The 18,941-nt window shown below is 26.4% G+C and overlaps 1 protein-coding gene across 1 annotated transcript; it reads left to right on the top strand.

Annotated features, from left to right (window-relative positions):
* The first annotated feature begins 832 nt into the window (after positions 1-832).
* geko lies at positions 833-13,467 on the top strand. The gene is made up of 3 exons (XM_065504141.1): positions 833-1,587; positions 9,927-10,095; positions 12,675-13,467. The coding sequence occupies exons 1-3, from the start codon at positions 1,413-1,415 to the stop codon at positions 12,859-12,861; spliced, it is 531 nt and encodes a 176-aa protein (XP_065360213.1). The 5' UTR covers positions 833-1,412; the 3' UTR covers positions 12,862-13,467.
* Positions 13,468-18,941: the final 5,474 nt, after the last annotated feature.

Genomic DNA, 18,941 nt, shown 5'->3' with positions numbered 1-18,941 from the left:
TAAGAACAATAGTGAAGTATTAATTACTGCAATCATATATATGATTGATACAATCATGTGAATGGTAACCGCAATCATATACATAAGTACAATGATATTGTTGAAAAACTTTTAAAAAAAAGTTGAAATGGTTATGGCAATGTTCGGCCCCTGGTAGCAATGAGTGCCGACTAAAGACGACGAAGAAAATCGGTTTGCTATTAAAATCGTTTAAATTGTAATTGGTGTTGTCAGATTTGAAGGGGTTTAACAAATTCGTATTAACGGACATGTTATATACTTGAAACTTTTTAAAAAGTTACTCATTAAAACCCCAAACACCAGCAACATTTAAACGAATATAGAAATATAGAACCGCAGTGTAGTAAAGCGTATAAATATCTCATGCTCTATGACTTGCTGTTTTTTTTTTGGTTGGTTGGGGCTTTTAGGCAACCAGATCTATTTCAACCGTTTTTAACTAAAAACTACTTTAATCATTTGCATGATAAAGTCAGAGTATTACAAAACACTTTATGACATGATCTCAAATGTTAAAACATTCACATGTTATTTTAATTTGTTTTGATTAGATTTTAGACATTCTGGAAAGAACTTTATGTTTTTAATGCTTGAAGAGTTTGTTTTGTTAAGACAACATATGATTTTTCAAATATCATAAATGTGGTAGTATAAGTGCTTTAACAAAATTTGCTCGCTACCTGTTAAAAACCAGCTGTTTTGCTCTCTGTTTACCTGTTATTAAAATGAAATGAAAAATAAAAGTATTCAAGTGCCAACAGCATTAAAACGAGTATTCATGCTCTGGCTGATAGTATTAGTAGTAGTACGTACATTAAGCGATTGTATTTTTCAAATGGGATTGAATTGCTTGACTGAAACTGGCTGGCAGAGTGGCTTCACACTGTTGTTAAGCTTAGTTGAAAAACAAACGAGCCATAGAGTGGACGGGCTGACGGACAGACACTTTTGCTTACCAGAACTTACTTACGCCAATTAAAGCCAAAATATACTGATATAAAAAACGGAAAGGAACGGTTTCGAAAATTCAAAAAATACCAACAAGTTATTGAAAAATCAAATAAAACAAATTATAATTAAAACTGACTGAATTCTAAAGCTTGAAATTTGCAATATTTATTAAAATAACCGCATTAATAATAAATTTGGCCAATCCAGTAGATATAATAAATGCTAAACGCGTATTAATGCCAAGTTTGTTAAACAAATAATTTAAGAAAGTCTATAACCATATAAAAAATAATAACAATAAAATATTTGCGAAAGTATTTTGAGAAAAGCCAAAGCAAATTGTTTTAATTTGTATATTACTACAAACAAGTGCAAAAAAGTGCTATTTTTTGGAGTTTTCGAATTTTAATTAAGAACAAAAAAATATTCCTAATTTGAACATGGATGTAGCTTGGCGTTTTCGCATAATGTTATTCACCGCCCTGGCCTTGATGATATTTGGTGATATTTTCGGTTATGGCGGCATGATGCGTGGTGTTAAATCTGATCCCAATCAGCAAACAGCGGGGGCGGGCAAATTTCAACAGAAAAATGCCGAAATTGAAATCAGTGAAGGTAAGTGTCTTTTTTTATTTCTGTTTAGTACATTTATTATTAATTAAGATAATTTTAAGTTTATTTTGAGTCTAAACCATAAAAAGGTATTAATAAAACCATAAAATAAATATTTTTGTTTTCAAAAACACATTCAATGAACCAAACAAAAGAGCCACAAAACACCAGTCATTTCCAAGATTATTTATGTGCACATACATATTTACAAAATGTTGGTAATATATACAGATTTTTTATTATTTAAAACTGAAACCCGCATTAATTTACATACAAATTCAGGGTAATATGAAGTAATATTTAATTAATTCCATATTAAAGTTCAATATAAAAATTTTGTAATAAAAATGACTAAGTCATGAAAAAGAGGTCACCCAAATTTAGTTCAAAAGAAAATAATAATTAAACAAACTCAATTGCAGTTTTGTTTAAAAACTTAAAAATTCACTGAGATATACATACATCTCCCCTAACATCTTAAAAAATATTATCTAATCCAAGTTTGACCACAACATTCAAACAAAATGAAAAAAGATACATATTATTGCCTCAAGTCAAAAATCAAACTTAATCATTTTAAATATGTTGTAATAATATAATTTACTTGTTTTTTTTTTAATTGTTGTTTTTATTTCCTATGCGGCATGTTATTCAACATTCACATCCATCCAAAACAAAACAAAATAACAAATGTTTGCAGTACTAGTATCTGGTTACCACATACTTGTACAACAGCATTTATTTAATCATTCGCTGTCGCATAAGAAATTAAAAACTTGTACAAACTTCTTTAAAAAATATTTTGTTTAAAAAAATAACGTAGATTTTATTACTTTTATTAACAATTTCTTTGGAAAACATCACGATTTGTTTGCCAAGTTGCTTAAGGTTGTTGTTTCTCAGCATTGGCAATTGCTGGCTATTGCTGCTGCTGATTGTTTTAAGGTTCATTGAAGGTGAAAGTGAAAAATTATCTGTTTGTTAATGAAATGAAATTTATATTATTTATATGCCAATGATGTGTAAAACAAGAGAAACGTGATGTCAGTGACTGAAAACTAAAAAAAATAAGACAAACTGAAAAATTTTAAAACTATTTTTAACAAGTAGCTGCTGTCTTTTGCAATCAGAGGCTAAATGAAGATGTTAATTTTTGAATACAAAGACATGAATTTTGAAATTTTCGTTATTAAATACAAATAGTTTTCATTGTTTTCAGTTGTAAATTTCATATGGAAATAGGTTAAAGTAAAGGAATTTAGCATTGCTCACATATTTCTGTTTCTTATTCGACCTTTACACAAGTCGCACAAGGAATGTATAATAATTTACACAATAAAAAAGCTAATTATCAATATGTATAATATTGAATATAATTAGCTTTTTTTATTGCGTAAATTTTTATACATTCCTTCAGTTTTGTTGAGGGTTCCTAATCGGTAAAAATTTCTCGTGAATTTCCCGGAAGATTTTTTAGAAATTTCCGGGAATTTCTTTCTAATTTCCCAAAAATATTTTCCCGGATGATTTTTTAGAAATCCCCGAAAAATTTATTCCGGAAATTTTGTGAATTTCTTTATAAGTTTCCTTTTAAAGCAGAAGTATTGTTTCTGCATAGATAGAATAGATTCGTTATGATTTTTGGCCAATAGAATTATGATTATATCCATAGATTTTTACAATCAGTTGACTCAGATGAATTATTATTTAAATAATAGAAGTTTAGTCATCTCAATTAAAATTTGTCTGCCACAACAGAAAATTTCATTCATTTGATCAGCAATAAATAAATTCGGTTATCACAACCAAAACTATTTTATGACAAAAGAAGAAAATTTTTATTTAAAACAGGAAAATTAACTTTTCTAGTAGGCCGACTCAGGCTCATTACCAATAATCACTTAACTTAAAGATAGCACCAACTTTATTTCTTAATATTTAAAATTTTGACTAAAATACGTCACATTATTTTTGGAATGAACAGATCCTTTTAATATTTCCCAAAATTTAAAATTTTACTTAAATAGAAAACACAGTTTTTCTTTAGATTGTTATTCTTTATTTTAGCTTAAAGTGCACAGGTTAGGACTATTAGGAAATCGTGCAAATGGACCTATTTGTCGAAATTTTCCATGATCATTTCGCTTAAATGTATCTGAATTTGGTTGATGCAGCATTCAATATATGGCCGGTTGTGTGCTAGTTGGCAAAATTTGCAAAATATTCCCAATTCTGATCACCAAACCGAGAGAGTATATGTCCAGGAATTGAATCCACTATGTTTATTTTACTGTCTGTGTAAAACTCAATCACATTCAAAATATGCCACCAAAATTAATAAGACTTATCCAAAAGTGTTTATTATTGTTCTAAGTTGATTGGTATTGAAAATTAATAAAATTGTTTTAGAAGAAAAAAAGTAATGAAACAAAATTTCAGGCAACATCGAAAAAATGTTATGTATTTTTCCAAATCAACATTACATTGCTATTGTTTCTTTTTAACAATGTTTAAGACAAAATTTCTGTTCTCATTTAACTTTTGGGACAATAAATTTTACTCACTACTAAACATAGTTTACTGTCCGTTAGTAGACCAAGGTGTAGTCAGTTCAAATGTTTAATTACATTCCTCTTTAGAGTCTAGTTATTTTACTTTCTTTACTAATCATTCAGATTAATTTTCGTATAGTTGTTGAAATTTGTTAGTAACCACCTATAGTTACTCGATTTATGTCAAGTATCCAGCAGTTAATTGGTGTATTGTTATTTGTCTAAACCCTAGTAGTCAAAAATGTAGCCTATTATATTTCACATATTGTTATACTCTCTGTTTTTGGGTGTTTTGATATTTTATTGTCTTTTTAGGACTGTCTATTTCACTCACTACTAGGGACCAGTTAGTCATATAGGCAGTAAAGAAACCAATGAAGTAATAGTTTGAGGTCTCAATGTTAATACTGTCTGAAAGTTCACTACAATACTATGACTACTATGAACCATCTACCAGACTGTGTATTTGTTATCTATGTGAAGTTAATTGTCTTAAAATTAATTATCATTTAAGTAATTTGAGACACTAAATGGTACTCGTATGTAAAACCAATTATTTCGGGAAAGCCACATACATTTTTTTTCCATGTTAATACTACTTAAGACAAAAGCTACATGGAAAGCTTCTTAAATTGAGAATAATCTCCCCCTAGGTTTGCATTTCTTAAATGTTTATTAATTCATTTTTAACCATTGCAGTTTTAGAAAGCTATTTCTTTCAAATCATTCTCAATTTGTTAACAAATCAGAATGTTTGCTGGTTTGTAGCATTATTATTAATTTCTATTAAATACTTAGTTTTATAATTGATACCTTCACTTGTACTTTCGTTCCATGACTTAGAGGACAAGTTGTGTTTAAATGTTTTAAAAATTTTATAATAATTTATAGAAATTCCATAAAATTGCATACAGATATTTTCTACGAATAATTGACAGCGATTTGACTGATTATTTCAATTAAAGCAGAACAATAAATTATAAAAAGAAAAAAAAAGTTTTAAACTATTCAAAGTAATTTGTAGTTGAACAAACCATAAATTGTTTAAATAGCGTTGGCAGATAATAATTATATGCGAGTATGTATTCTAAACAAAAGAGACACTGAATAATTACTTATATTTTATGTATTGTATGGTAAAATAGAAATAGTTTAATTCCGGGAATAATATTACAAGAAAATAAACATATACTTAGAATTTTAAAATAAAAAATGTTACTGGTATATTCATAAACATTATTTTAAAGCTGGAAGCCGATTTTAAGGTAATCCAATTTTTTAATTAATATAAAACTTAATAGCAAATCTTAAATGAACAAAAAAGTGAGTTGAATGAACCAAATTGCACCTTCTAAAAATGTCTATAACGTAAAATCCACCTTTATTGATACACCTGTTTTCGAAAGCTTTATAATTTCAAAGTGACTAACAGACAGTAATTACTTACTAATTTGAACTGAACTTAGTTGTACTTTCTGTATACAAGTAATTACAGGTTTTAAATTAATGAGTTTCAAAAATTCGATTAAGTTTTTGTTCCCACAAATAATTTGAATAAATTGAACTGAATATAAGCGATATTGAAACGATTATTCATAGAGATTAAAGCAAATTATATATTAGAGAAATGTTTAAAAAAATAATAATAATGAAAAGGTAACAGAATGCATTGATTTTTTTCTAGAATCCCCGCCAACACATAAATAAATATTTTAATAATTAATGACATTTCAAATGAATTATGTTTAAGATGTGGTGTTTATTTTGGCAATTCCAAAGGTTGAAATGAGCTTTAGTTTGATTGGGTTAATATATTCTCCCGGAAACGTTCGCGTTCGACAATAATTCTAGTTTCTGCTAAATTTCATCTTCTAGCTTGTTAAAGATCTTTATTGCTCTCAACAACAGGCTGCAGACATGTCTACAGTAAACGCGGAAGTATTGTATAGAAAAAATATAACAAATTAATATTAATTTAAAGGAGTGACTGGCTATTCTATTGTAGTTTAATCCACAGTTCGAAGTTTAATAGAACCTCCTAGCACAAAGCAAATACGTCAAATACAGTTACTCACGAACCGGTCATTAATGAATAATTTCTAACTCAAAACAAATTTGAGAAACAAAATTAAATAAAAATAAATATTCCCATTTAAATAATTCACCACGACTTTTACTTTTATAATTTTAGTTTGTCATCTTTTAAAAAATAAAAATAGTTTTACATAAATTATACTATGCAAATATATGAAATTAAAAGTATTTTGTTCCCTTTTTTGTTTTTTAGATAATTTGTTTTGAAACATGTTTGATAAATTATTTAAATGTCTATGGTTTGAGATACTCTACAGATGGGCAAAAAGTAATAACAATAATAATAAACAGCTAAAAAATTGGCAACATAAATTTTTATTTTATTTTTCAATACCAGCAAGGTTAAAAGTTTAATGAACTTCTGACGATTTGTTTTAAAATAATACAATAATAATAAAATAAAATACTAAATAAATTTTGAAATAAAAACCGAAACAGTAGTAAAAATAAAAAAACAATACTCTATGAAAACAAATATTCATAATAATAATTTATGAAATACGTACGTATGTACGTAACACGTTTCGTAAATATATACACGCACGTGTATTTAGAGGAATTTAATATCACAGTTGGTTCACGAGATGATTTGTGTGTTTAAAGATAGTTTTCTATTGGTAAAATGTGTAAAATTAATGAACACGTGCGTATAAATAATGGGATTAATATGTTTAAATTAAATGGTCGCATTAATAACAGAGCTTTTATCTTAGATTTGTTAAACAGTGTCAGCTGACGGGTCTAAGATGATCAACAACAATTTTTCAATAAAACTTACACTTCATTCACACAATTTTTCTATAAAACACACTTATTTCATACATACAAGTGTTAAGTACTTTCAGGATTGATCTAAATTTAAGAATGATTTGAAATAAAATTCTTTTCCAACAATTTTGAAAAATTATTTTCAAAAACATTCGAGAACTCTGGCTCTGGCAACAAATCCTTCATTCTCGAACATTCGATATCAATCGATATAAAAATATCATTCGATATCAATAACAAATCAATAGCAATATCGATCGACATTTGTTCACTATTACAGAGATGCGATATTTTTGAAATTCTCCATCGTTTTACAAACATTTTTATTCGATAATTATTAGCATTTGCGAAGTTTTTGAAATTTCTTTATAAAAAGGAGTTTCTTTTTCTAAATTTGATAAAAAACATTTATTCTCAAACTGTTTTTAAATGTGCATGTATTTCAATTTGACAAATAGAATATTCGAACTGTATTCAGTATTGCAGTTATTTTTTTTGGGAATTATTCGCTTTTGAGATTGATTTGAGTATAATAACCTTCTCCATCATAATAAAAGTTTTGCTTAAATTTGAGAAATACATTTAACCTTAGATTTAGTTGTAATAATTTAAAACATAATTTAGATATTTAGCATGCTGGAATGCATTTTCTTCCCCTCTTGAAGCATTCTTTAGTGATTTCGCAGGCAACGAATCAAACTTCTTTTATGGGAATTGTCATGAATATATCTTATAAATTGATAACATATGGGGCTCCGTAGGGGGCTTCGAAAAACATATTGTAGCAACATACAAACTTAGGTTTGAGAATCCCTTGAAAATTACTTTTTTTAAATATCAACTAAAAATAACATTAATTTTCAAAAATTTGATTTTTTATTTGTCAAAAGTTGCGACATGAGATTTATTTTCCTTTTTCAAATAATTTCGTGCACATACTTTTATAATAAAGACATGCCATTAAATCAATATAATCATGGTCGTTTTGATGTTGTGAAAATATTGTAAAAAATTAATTTACAATTTTTGTTTTACAAAAATAAACTTAAAACTATTTGCAACCTTTACAAAAGTGATAAGTTCATCAGTACGTTTAAAATTCATATAAAATATAAGGGTAGTCAATTTAACGGTCTCTCGGTATGTTAGTTGAAATCAGCTTTCCTTAGTTCCTATATATCTTTTGGATATTTGCTACATCAATGGTTTCGAAATGCTTTCGGGAATTTTATTATTGCAAATAAGTAAAAGTGTTCCATAAATAGCAGATTTATGAACGAACAACTAACAGAATTCACAAACATCAACTCGAGTAACTAAAATCTATCAGAAATACTTTTTAGAATATCACAATGAGAAATCACTCAAAACATTTCATAGATAAAAAAATATCTTAAAGAGGACAATAGACCTAACTTGACCACAAATGAAAACATAGAAATACTAAGTGATAATTGATTCTGCAAAATACTACCACAAATAAATAAAATAACTACCTAATGTGGTAATGTGAGAATGGAATACTAATGTGAGAATGGATACTAATGTGAGAATTGACTCTACGATAGATTACCTGGGATGTGTAGGGTAACATATTGACTTATTTTAATATACATAACTGCTAAACGACCCATAAATATATAAATTGGAGTCAATAGACTCTCAAAACTCAAGAGTTGGGCTAAATCGATAGCAAATGTTGCCTATTTTAAGGATTTAACTTAAAATTGGTGATTTGTTTGGCACCGTTATATGTAAAGGGTATTTAAGATTCGGCTTAGCCAAATCAATTTAGTACATTATAAGAGTATTGCACTTTAAACTTTTCGTACCTGTCAACAGAAATAAATTTTTTTACGTATTTGAATTATTGTTTAACTTCATAATGAAAAGAAATTTGAGTAATATGTCGTAATTTTTTTTACTATAAACAAAAAAGTAATTACTAAAGCTATATTTTTTATATTCATGTTTTTTTATTATTAATTTTTAGCTATTTTTTATGATTTAAGTTAAGTGTTGGTACTTTACAAAACAATTTTTTTTAAATTCATTGACAAATGACTTTTCAGACAAACAAACGTACTTACATTTAGACATTAATACATTGGCATGTAGATATATAAATACATCTGTTTATTTAGCAATTTTTTTTGTTGATACTTTTTTTTTAATTTATTGTTAATTTAACATTTTGCTGAAGGTTAAGAACCACTGTACTAGGCAGTTTCTTATTGTTGTTAAATGAACACATTAAATAAAATGCTATAATTTATTTCAAGTGATTCAGTTAATTTGTATGATTTTAACATAAGAAACTTATTATATTTAAATTTAACACTTTGGTGAGCTTTTGTTATTTGTTCTTTTAAATTTTAAACAAACCTAAATAGTGTTGAAAAGTTACGCTTGAAAAATTTCACAAAAAAATTATTCTTTTTAAAATAAAATAAAAAAAATACAATTTTTTATATTATACTTTACATAAAAATCAAAATATATGCCACATGTTCAATTCAGAATTCATTTTGGATTCAAAATATATATTTAAATTCTCAAAACACTTCCTTAATATGAATTAATGATATTTTTCAATATTTGTTTGCTAAATTAAAATAGAATATTAAAAAAGTTTTTTCCAAAAAATCCATAAAACTAGTATTTCATTTTTGTAAGCATCAATAAATATAAAATTTTTCTATATTTATTCAATTAACATTGATGTGTTTTGCCATCTCCCTAATTTATTTCTTTGTTTGTTTTCAAAATTTGTTTTCTTATTTACTTATTTACTTAATTGTTAATTATTTATTAGCAAAACTCAAAATTTGCTAATTATTCATAAACATTCCTAAAATTATATATATAATTATTTTGTATCCAAAACCTGTATGCTTGATGTTAATGGATGTATATAATAAATTATAGATGCTGATTTAACGGAATTTTCAACAGCTGCTCTGCAACAGAAACGTATGAAATCCCAGCTGACGGATGCCATAAAAGACTCTTGTCTGCCCAAAATGTTGTGTGAAATGGCCTCAAAACCTGAATATATGTTAACCGAAAAAGAAAAGGATCTTATGAATCTAATAAGGTAAATATTATTTAAAAAAATCTATTTAGATATTTAAAACATGGCGCCTTTTCAAAATTTATGCAAATTTTATTAAATTTCTCACATTCTGTCTGCTTAAAAATGACGCATTTTCTTTTTAATCTCATGAATATTAAAATTTAGAAATAATCTTAAATTATAGTCAATATATAGAAAGAATCATTAACTTTGTTTTCTTTGGTTAAAAACAAATTTTTAAAAACATTGTTTTTTTAATTTAATTTAATTTAAACTTGTTTTCTTTTGTTTGTTTGTCTCATTTAATAGTTATGCAAAAATGCAGCCATAATAATGTATTTTCAACAAAAAAAAAAGATTGATATTTATTTAATTCACGTTTCTTTAACAAGAGTGTTATGAAAAATCTTGATAATTTCGATTTATAGATGTCAGAGTAATTAATTTGAAAGTGGTTTGAAAGAAACGGGTTTTAAAGTTCAAAATCTGCCATAAACAATAGTGGTATTGAAGATACATATATAATGGTATCTTGCTAACACTTGTTATTGTTCAAGTGTGGAGATGAAGAAAATCTAATTTTTCTGCAAATGTCATTCACTTGAAACTGACATTTTACGTTTTTTGTGAGAGTGACAAAAATTCGGTCAACCGACTTTATTTTGATAGAGAAATTCTCGGGAAAATTTTTCTTATTCGCAACCTTACTCCTTCCTGCCCAGAGAGCATTTCTCGATAATGGTTAATTTTTAACGAAATTCACAAATTTTGATAAAATATCACTCCGATCTTTTTTCAATTTCTTTTTCAATTTAAATATAGAGAAATTATTTATAATCGATGATTTCTGCTGATATAAAATATATCTAATTACCATTTTATTCTAGCATGTTAAATGAATGCACGCAAACTTAATGTTACATCCTAAACTTTTTAATGTATTTTATATTTAATTTATAAAATATTTCTTCATATAACATACTTTGAAAATCCGTCATATTTCAATATCATCGGGAAATCGTTATTCAATAGAAACTGGATCCCTAACGGTTCATTTGCATATAAATTAATGTAGCTATTTTATAAAACGTTCTTAAATATTTAATGAATAGTAATTATTACTTCATTTTTTTTGCAAAATATTCGCAATTACGGTTTGTTGTAGTTGTTGTTTTTGTTTCCATTTCACTGATTTTCTAATACAAAATGATTACAGTATTATTTTTTTATATATTCATAACCTCGCACTTGACTTGAAGGCAATTTGGTTAGAACAAACGAACATTCATGCATTTTATAATTATAGTCGAAAACTTTATAGAAAATAGCAACACTTTTAGAATAATAAACACGAATTCCAAGTGCCTTTTATTCTAAAAATGAAAATACACTTGAAAAAAAAACTGCATGCTTTTTGCAAAATGCAAAACAATTGGGAAACATAACAAATCTAAATTCATTCGAATGGTTAATGAATTGACTTCAAAACCAGATTTGAATATTCCTTGTTCTTTCAATAATCCTTCAGAAATACATCCAGTTGAGAACATATGAGTAGAATGTTAAATAGAATAAATTCCTACTTATTGTTAAAAATATCTCTAATTGTTCTCTAATGTTTGAGATTTGAGAAAGTGTTTAAATTTGAATTGTTACTTTGCTGATTTCATAATTAGATTTGTCCTTAAAAAAATACCCAATATATATAAAGTTAAACTTTTGAAAAATTATTTCCATTTTATCCTCAAAGGTTTCTCAAACCTAAACACGAGTTTGAATTTCACATTTGAAATTAATTTGAAACAACATGTTTGAAACTTGGTAATTTCTAAATTTTATAACAAGTGTTATTCTCAAATCATTCTCAAACCTTGTCTTTAGGCTTGAGAATTATTTGACTTTAAATTATTTATATAAATCTTTCAATAATTTAGTTGTTCTTTTAAGAATATTAAATAAAAATTACAAATATTTTTTTTGCACATTTGAAATATCTATATTTGAAAACATAAAATGTTTGAAAATAATGCAGTTTCTCAAAGTGAAAATAAACTATTGGGATTCATAAGAAAATAAATAACGATTTTTCATATTTTTTATTAAATTTACAACGATTTGAGATTAAACTTTTTCTCAAATGTCAAACGTTTCACAATAATATCATTCTTAACATGAATGATATTATTGTGAAATGTTTATAAAATTCTTCTCTAACGTTCGACATTAGAGAAAAAGTTTAATTTCAAATCGTTGTAAATTTAATAGCAAATATGTAAAATCGTTATTTATTTTCTTACATAAAAATTTAATCAACTTATTTTTGCAGTGTATAATATAATTACATGACTTTAATAATATTTTTTTTAATAGTTTTTTTTATATTTTATTATTTTTTTTCTTTCAAAAACTAGTTTATATTAAAGCTTAACATATTGTTTCTAAGCAAATAAAGGAAATTTAATTTATGTTTGATTTGGTTTGAAAACCAAGGCCACTTTTAAATGATTAAATATTTGTCTACGTTTGCTGCTGACAATCTGTTTGTTTATTTGTTTAATTGTTTATTTATATTAAAGAAAAAAAATCTTTTTATTTTGCAGATCTTCGTCCATGTCTTTGGCAATGAATGGTGCCCCCAGCAAGTGGCATTTTGCAGCACATATGGGAGAACTATTGCGCTATACAGGCGATGAATTAAGCGGACCAATGGGTTGTGCCAATCTATGGCCAAATTGTCCTATTAGTTCTAAGAAATTAATGAAATTATCCTATAAAGTGAAACTTTAAACATTTAAGACAAAAAAAAAACAAAAAAATTAATGTGATTTATTAGACAAAAAAAAAACTAAATTAAAAAAATTTTAAATTATTGCCAAGATCTTGAAAATTTTAAACAAATATTTATGGCTACAATTTGATAGCTATAAATTTTTGTAAAAAAATTTTATTTAATTTTTAAAGTTTCCTATATAAATTAATTTATGCATACACACTTATTTTTTATTATAATTTTCTATAAATTTGGCTTTTGTATTTATTTGTTTTCTTGTGTAAATATTTTTAAGCTCTAACTATAGTGTAAATTTGTATAAAACAAATATATGATTTTGTTTTAAATATTTTAAGACTTATTTTAAAAAGTAATCATTGTGTGTACTATACTCTTATGACTTTTTTTATGAGAATCATGTACACTAACTAGTCTGTAATATTTTTTTGAAGTTAATTTAAGCATAATTTTGTTTAGTTTAGTTTAGTATTAAGTTTATGTAAATTATTTGAGACTTTTTTTACTAACAAAAGAAAATAAATTTTGTTAAGTAGTTTTGTAAATACGAGTGAGAATTTAAATACAAACACAAAATAAAAACAATTTGAATAAAATCAAAAAAAGCTTTTTTTCGCGTACCCAATAGGAATTGTTAAAATAATAAAATAAAATACATATTTTATTATTTTAATTCAGAAACACGAAGGGAAAACAGTTTTCAAATTTTTTTATGAAAAACTTTAAAAAATATTGTTTGAATATTATATGATTGTAAATTATAAGAAGTTATACTTTTATTATATTAAAATATGTATTAGTTAACTTCGAATCTGATATCAACATTGTTAAGCTGAATGCATTTGATTAAAACATTTTTTCATACGAGCCCTATTTTTCTACTACGAATTTGTACTCGTAATTTGTCATAGTGAAACTGGCTGTAAAATTAATAGTGCGCATTTTTGTACGTTGATCTTTTATAGTTGCCTACGCATATTTTATAAAGCTAACTGAATTGAATCTTTAAATCTTTTGGGTGTTCAAAAACTATATCTGCTAAGATTTTCTTAATCAATTAATGAATTACTCTCTGAAAACGTCTGTGTCATACAACTCAAAAGGCAGATCGTGGTTGTAAATTACTGCAAGACGAATTTCACGAATATCATTTAAAACCGCTACCATATCGTGAAATTGAGACATATAAATAAACTGAACAGTTGTTTCTCTCGTATACATGTGGCCACCAAAAAAATTAATTTCTTGCCAAATTGCCTCAATCTATTTTGAAAATACTTAAAGACTCAGCTATAAAATATATGTATTGAATGGTGATGGTGAAAGAGTCATCTATGAATTCAGAAACAAAACTAACGCTTTTGGATATAAAATACTTTCCCTGCGGATAGTCATCGTTCGGTTCAGAATGAATATCGTAAAGATAGTAAGCAAAATGACGATTTGAATGAAAAATTTAATCTTTTAATGGTTCATATTATATGGCAAATGTCAGCCATAAAAGCTGTCCACATTTCAGTAATAGTAAAGTATGTGAAATTCGTGAGGACTCAGCTGGTTCTTTATGAACTCAGAGAAAACCTCATCCTAATATCAAATCTAATGGGACCTTAATTTGATGGGTCAACAATAGTACAGTTGTAATTTAGAAACCGATAACCTACAAAAGTAAATTACAATGCAGGAACTGTGTAAGGCCTGAAGAAACAACTCCCAGGAGGTCCCAATACGCTCACTAAGTTCATAAGTGATGATGTTCTTATTAATCTCAAAATTTCGGCATTTTGGGTTCAGATTGGCGTGGATTATAGACTGGACCATACTTCTTCGAAAATGGGGCTGGTCAAGCAGGTATTGTTGTCGGTGCTCCATATCGCGACTTGATAACATAGTTCATTCTACCTAAATTGGATGATATTGATGTTGACGACATATGGTTTCAACAATTACAGCATTAGTTCCTCAACGGTGCATTATCAAAAATTTCTATTTTCGTTTAATTCAAATCTTACCTAAATTTTGGGACCCCTTTTTTTGTTTTAGTCATGTGTAGACTGTTTTATAAATTGCATAGTATGCAGACTATTATGACTAATAAAATACTTTTTCTTATAGATTGCATTTTTATTTAATGTTATTCTTTGCATTTTAATCAATATTATATATTCATATATGCATTTCAATATAAAATATTTAAGGTTAATTTGAAACTAACAAATGGACAAAAATTTTAAATGTCCATAGAAACTCGAATAATTTAAAAAGTTTACTCATACATACAAACCATGATTTCCAGTAAATCTGGAATTATATCTCCGGCCAATCCTCTATATAGGGCATGACGTGTTAAATCAATTTAATATAATTTTATTTAATAACCAGTTGACGTTTTCTGCTTTTTTTATCTAATTCTCAATATTATTATTTAATTAAATTATAGCAAGCGCCCTATAGTTGTGATTATTTACATAAATTTACATACATTTATAGAATTTTTCAACTGTCACTAAATCGTTAGAAACAACAATTGTGGCCGGTGACCGGCAATTATTTATTATCTACAATATGTGGAATAATAGTTGTGTAAAACATGCTAATCATGAAATTAAAGTTATTGTATTTACTAGAACATGTAAAAAATAACAACTTCCCATTATTAAAGGCATTATTATTATTATTATTATTTAGCAAAATAATATTAAAAAAAAGTTAAATGTAAAATTACAATAAATTGGGTAACTTGGTCAAAACAAGTAGAGTGCATAAATTAAAATTGATTTTTAATATATTTATTGTACATTGATTTGTATATGAATTAATAAATAAAACCAGTTTGGTTTTGATTTGTTTAATATAAAGGGTTTGTTTGTAACATATCTAAGGAGAGTAAAATATCAATATGTTTCTTAGCTTTAACAAAAACTAAAGCATACTTTTAGCTATTGCTAGCCTATGCAGATTATAAGGTTGATGTCCAAGTTAAACCTGCTTTATTTTCTGCTAACGATCTCCAAGCCAAGCTAGTTTCATTTATAATTTAAACATAAGATCTTTTTTACACATTAATTCCATTTCCTTAATAACAAACTTTTTATATTTTAATTTTTTATTATTATTTTACCTTTTTCTGCATTCATAATTATTGTAATTTTTAAGTGCAAATTATGAAACATTAAAGAAAAAACAAACAAAATCCAAACTTAAAACACTCTTACTAGGAAGTGTATTATCACATCATTTTTAACCACTTGTTGCTGCCAAGTCTACTTCTATTTAATCACGTAGACAGACAATACAAGACACCTTTTATAGCTATAGACTATTTCTACCACAATCACACACAATAGAAAAAATATTTTTATAAATATAAACTAAAAAAAAACATTGCCAACTTAATGCATTATGTAACCATGATCAAATATACTCGCATATACATGAAGTATATTTGCAATAATTGTCGGTAAGACATGGTACTTAGCAGCATAGAGTGGAGTGCAGAGTTGCCATTTGTTAAAGTAATTGCACACATTTGGGATTCAAATTCGTAGCATAGCTACCCAGCAGTTAAGCAAGTAGTAAAATTTAAAAAAAAAAAATATCTGATCACTTGGCTGACTCCAATTTATATGAAAGGCTTTCAGTGCAAAAGTGGTGTAACTCCAAACTATTTATTTAATGGTATACTATACTTACACCACTTTTTCTACATTACTTTGTTATATTTTATATCTATGCAAAAACGATTTTTTACCAAAAGGAGGCTTACCCCACTTTTGTATTGATATTGGTAATGTGAAGAACAACCAAAAAAAATTGTGGGTTACATCACTTTTGCGCTGATGGCCTCATATTTAGGGTCATTAGACATGTGCTTTTTGTAGTGCAGGGAGAAGTCAATTGGTTACTTTATACATTATACGTAATCTAGCGTGAAGTCAATTGCCACTTTAGTGTCTCTAAGTAACCTAGAGTGTAGTCACTTGTAACCAGTATGTGAATCTAATTCGTTGACTACTTTGGACCAGCTATCAGACAGACTCATTGTAATCAAAAAGGGTTACGCAACTAGTTGTCACCCTAAGTGATAGGTAAAAGCTATGCAATGGTGTTAGATCACACGTGGCCAATTCTGAAACCATTGTATTGAGATAGGGAAACAATTGGTGTTAATACCACAAATTCAGAACGCTTTTACAGTGATACTTGAGTTTTGGGAAATTTTGAAATTATACTATAACTAATTTTTATGTATTTGAAGAAAATTTTGATAATCCCCTTATATTATTTAAAATATCTGCGAGTTGCAACTCTATAATACAGTGCGACTAAGTACCATCAAACTTGCTGCTGATATACATTTTCTTACTTAGTGCTGTTGCTTTTGTTTGCTTCGCTTTAACAAAGAAAAAAACATGCATTTTGACCGAATAGCGGAGGTTTGTTGGTTGGTTAGTTGGTTGCTGTTGCCGTAAGTAATTGCGTGCCGTTGCACCATTGCCTTAGTTTTTTTCTTCTCTACTTCTGGTAGCTGTTGTTGTTGTTCAGCAAGGTGGTTTGCCTACTTTTTATTTTCGCTTATGGTGCAAGAGCGGGAAACTACTGATTTCTGTGTAAAACCTACTTTTTTGGCAGGAATAAATTTTGTAACGAAATATTTGTGTTTTTTTCATATTATTTTTTCTTATATATTTTGTTAAAAAAGTATAAACAATTAAATGAAATTTTGTTTTGGGAGGAAATTTCTAGTCGGTGTTGTTACCGAATATGCGGAAATTTTATGCAAAACTGGTTGGTTGTCTGTAATTTTCAGAGGTAGTGCAGTGAGAAGAGCTGCGATTTCCATTGTACTGCCAAAGTTATAGAAACAACACAATCATGTTTGTTTTGATATTTTAAAGGGGGAGGTGTGTGTTATTAAGTAATAAATACACAAAATATGGGAAGTATACCTAACAATATCATGATAGCAAGTATCATTTTTTTACATTTTTAAATAACATTAATAAAAAAATTTCAGAAATTTTTTGATTAAAAATTCTAAAATTTATTCAATACCATTTATCTTGTCAGAAAAAATTTTAAATTTTTTTTATAAAAAAAAATAATACCACATATTATTTTGATCAAAATTTTTAAAATAAATATAATTTTTTTTATCAAAAATCCTAAACTGTATTGATAAAAAAAATTAAACGATAAACATGATAAAAAAATTTCAAAATTTTCTACAAAAATTTTTCCAGAATTTTGTATAAAAGATTGTTTTGAAAAAAATTATAAATAAAAATTGTTAGAAAAATTTTTTTTTTCAATTTTGTATAAAAAAAAGTTTTCTAATTTTGGTATAAAAAATTATTTTAATTAAAATTGTAAATATTGGAAAAATTTTTTTTTTTACTAAAACATTTTTCACAATTTATTTTAAACGATTTAAGATACGATAAGATAAGATTTATATTAATATCTACTGTTGTTTATTTTCCCACTTCCCTCATATTTCCCTTACTGGTCATTAGTTGGCAAATTTTTAATATCAAATTAATGACAACATAACCTTAAATATTTATTAATGCAAAAAAAAAAAAGCTTCACCACGAATTTCATAATAACGCTGGATATGTGAACATATTGCATTTTGACAATTAATAAATCGAACTCATAATCAGTGATGGCCAAAAACGAAACAACTGATTCGTCAACAACTACAGCATATGAATTTAAATATTTTATTTTGTCTATGAAATTCGATAAAAACAGACTTACACATAGTTTTTTTTAAGGTAGGTCCGGTACACTAGACATGTGTTATTCGGAGCCAAAAAAAAATAAAATAAACAACAAAATACTTTCACTCGCTCACTAAAACGAAAAATAAAACTTAAAGCTCTTCTATATTGTATTTATTAATGCTCTTATAATAATAACCAAAGTAGTTTAGTGGCAGTAAAAGAGTTGCCAAAATTAATAAAATTTTAAAAGTAAATTTTTAATTAGGCTTAAGTTTATTTTTAAAGTAATATATATTTAGACAAAATTATAAATTTTAAGATTATCTGCAAATATTTATAGATCCAGATTT

The sequence above is a fragment of the Calliphora vicina genome, chromosome 3 (genome assembly GCF_958450345.1).
Source record: "Calliphora vicina chromosome 3, idCalVici1.1, whole genome shotgun sequence".
In the NCBI taxonomy this organism is placed as follows: Eukaryota; Metazoa; Arthropoda; class Insecta; order Diptera; family Calliphoridae; genus Calliphora; species Calliphora vicina.
Note: the sequence above shows the minus strand (reverse complement) of the source record. Positions and strands in the feature narration are given on the sequence as shown.

Bases quoted from the DNA above. Each gene is read 5' to 3' on its own strand.
- geko (XM_065504141.1), top strand. From the start codon at position 1,413: ATGGATGTAGCTTGGCGTTTTCGCATAATGTTATTCACCGCCCTGGCC. The intron at 1,588-9,926 runs GTAAGTGTCTTT...AATAAATTATAG, and splicing joins CGAAATTGAAATCAGTGAAG to ATGCTGATTTAACGGAATTT. The intron at 10,096-12,674 runs GTAAATATTATT...TTTATTTTGCAG, and splicing joins GATCTTATGAATCTAATAAG to ATCTTCGTCCATGTCTTTGG.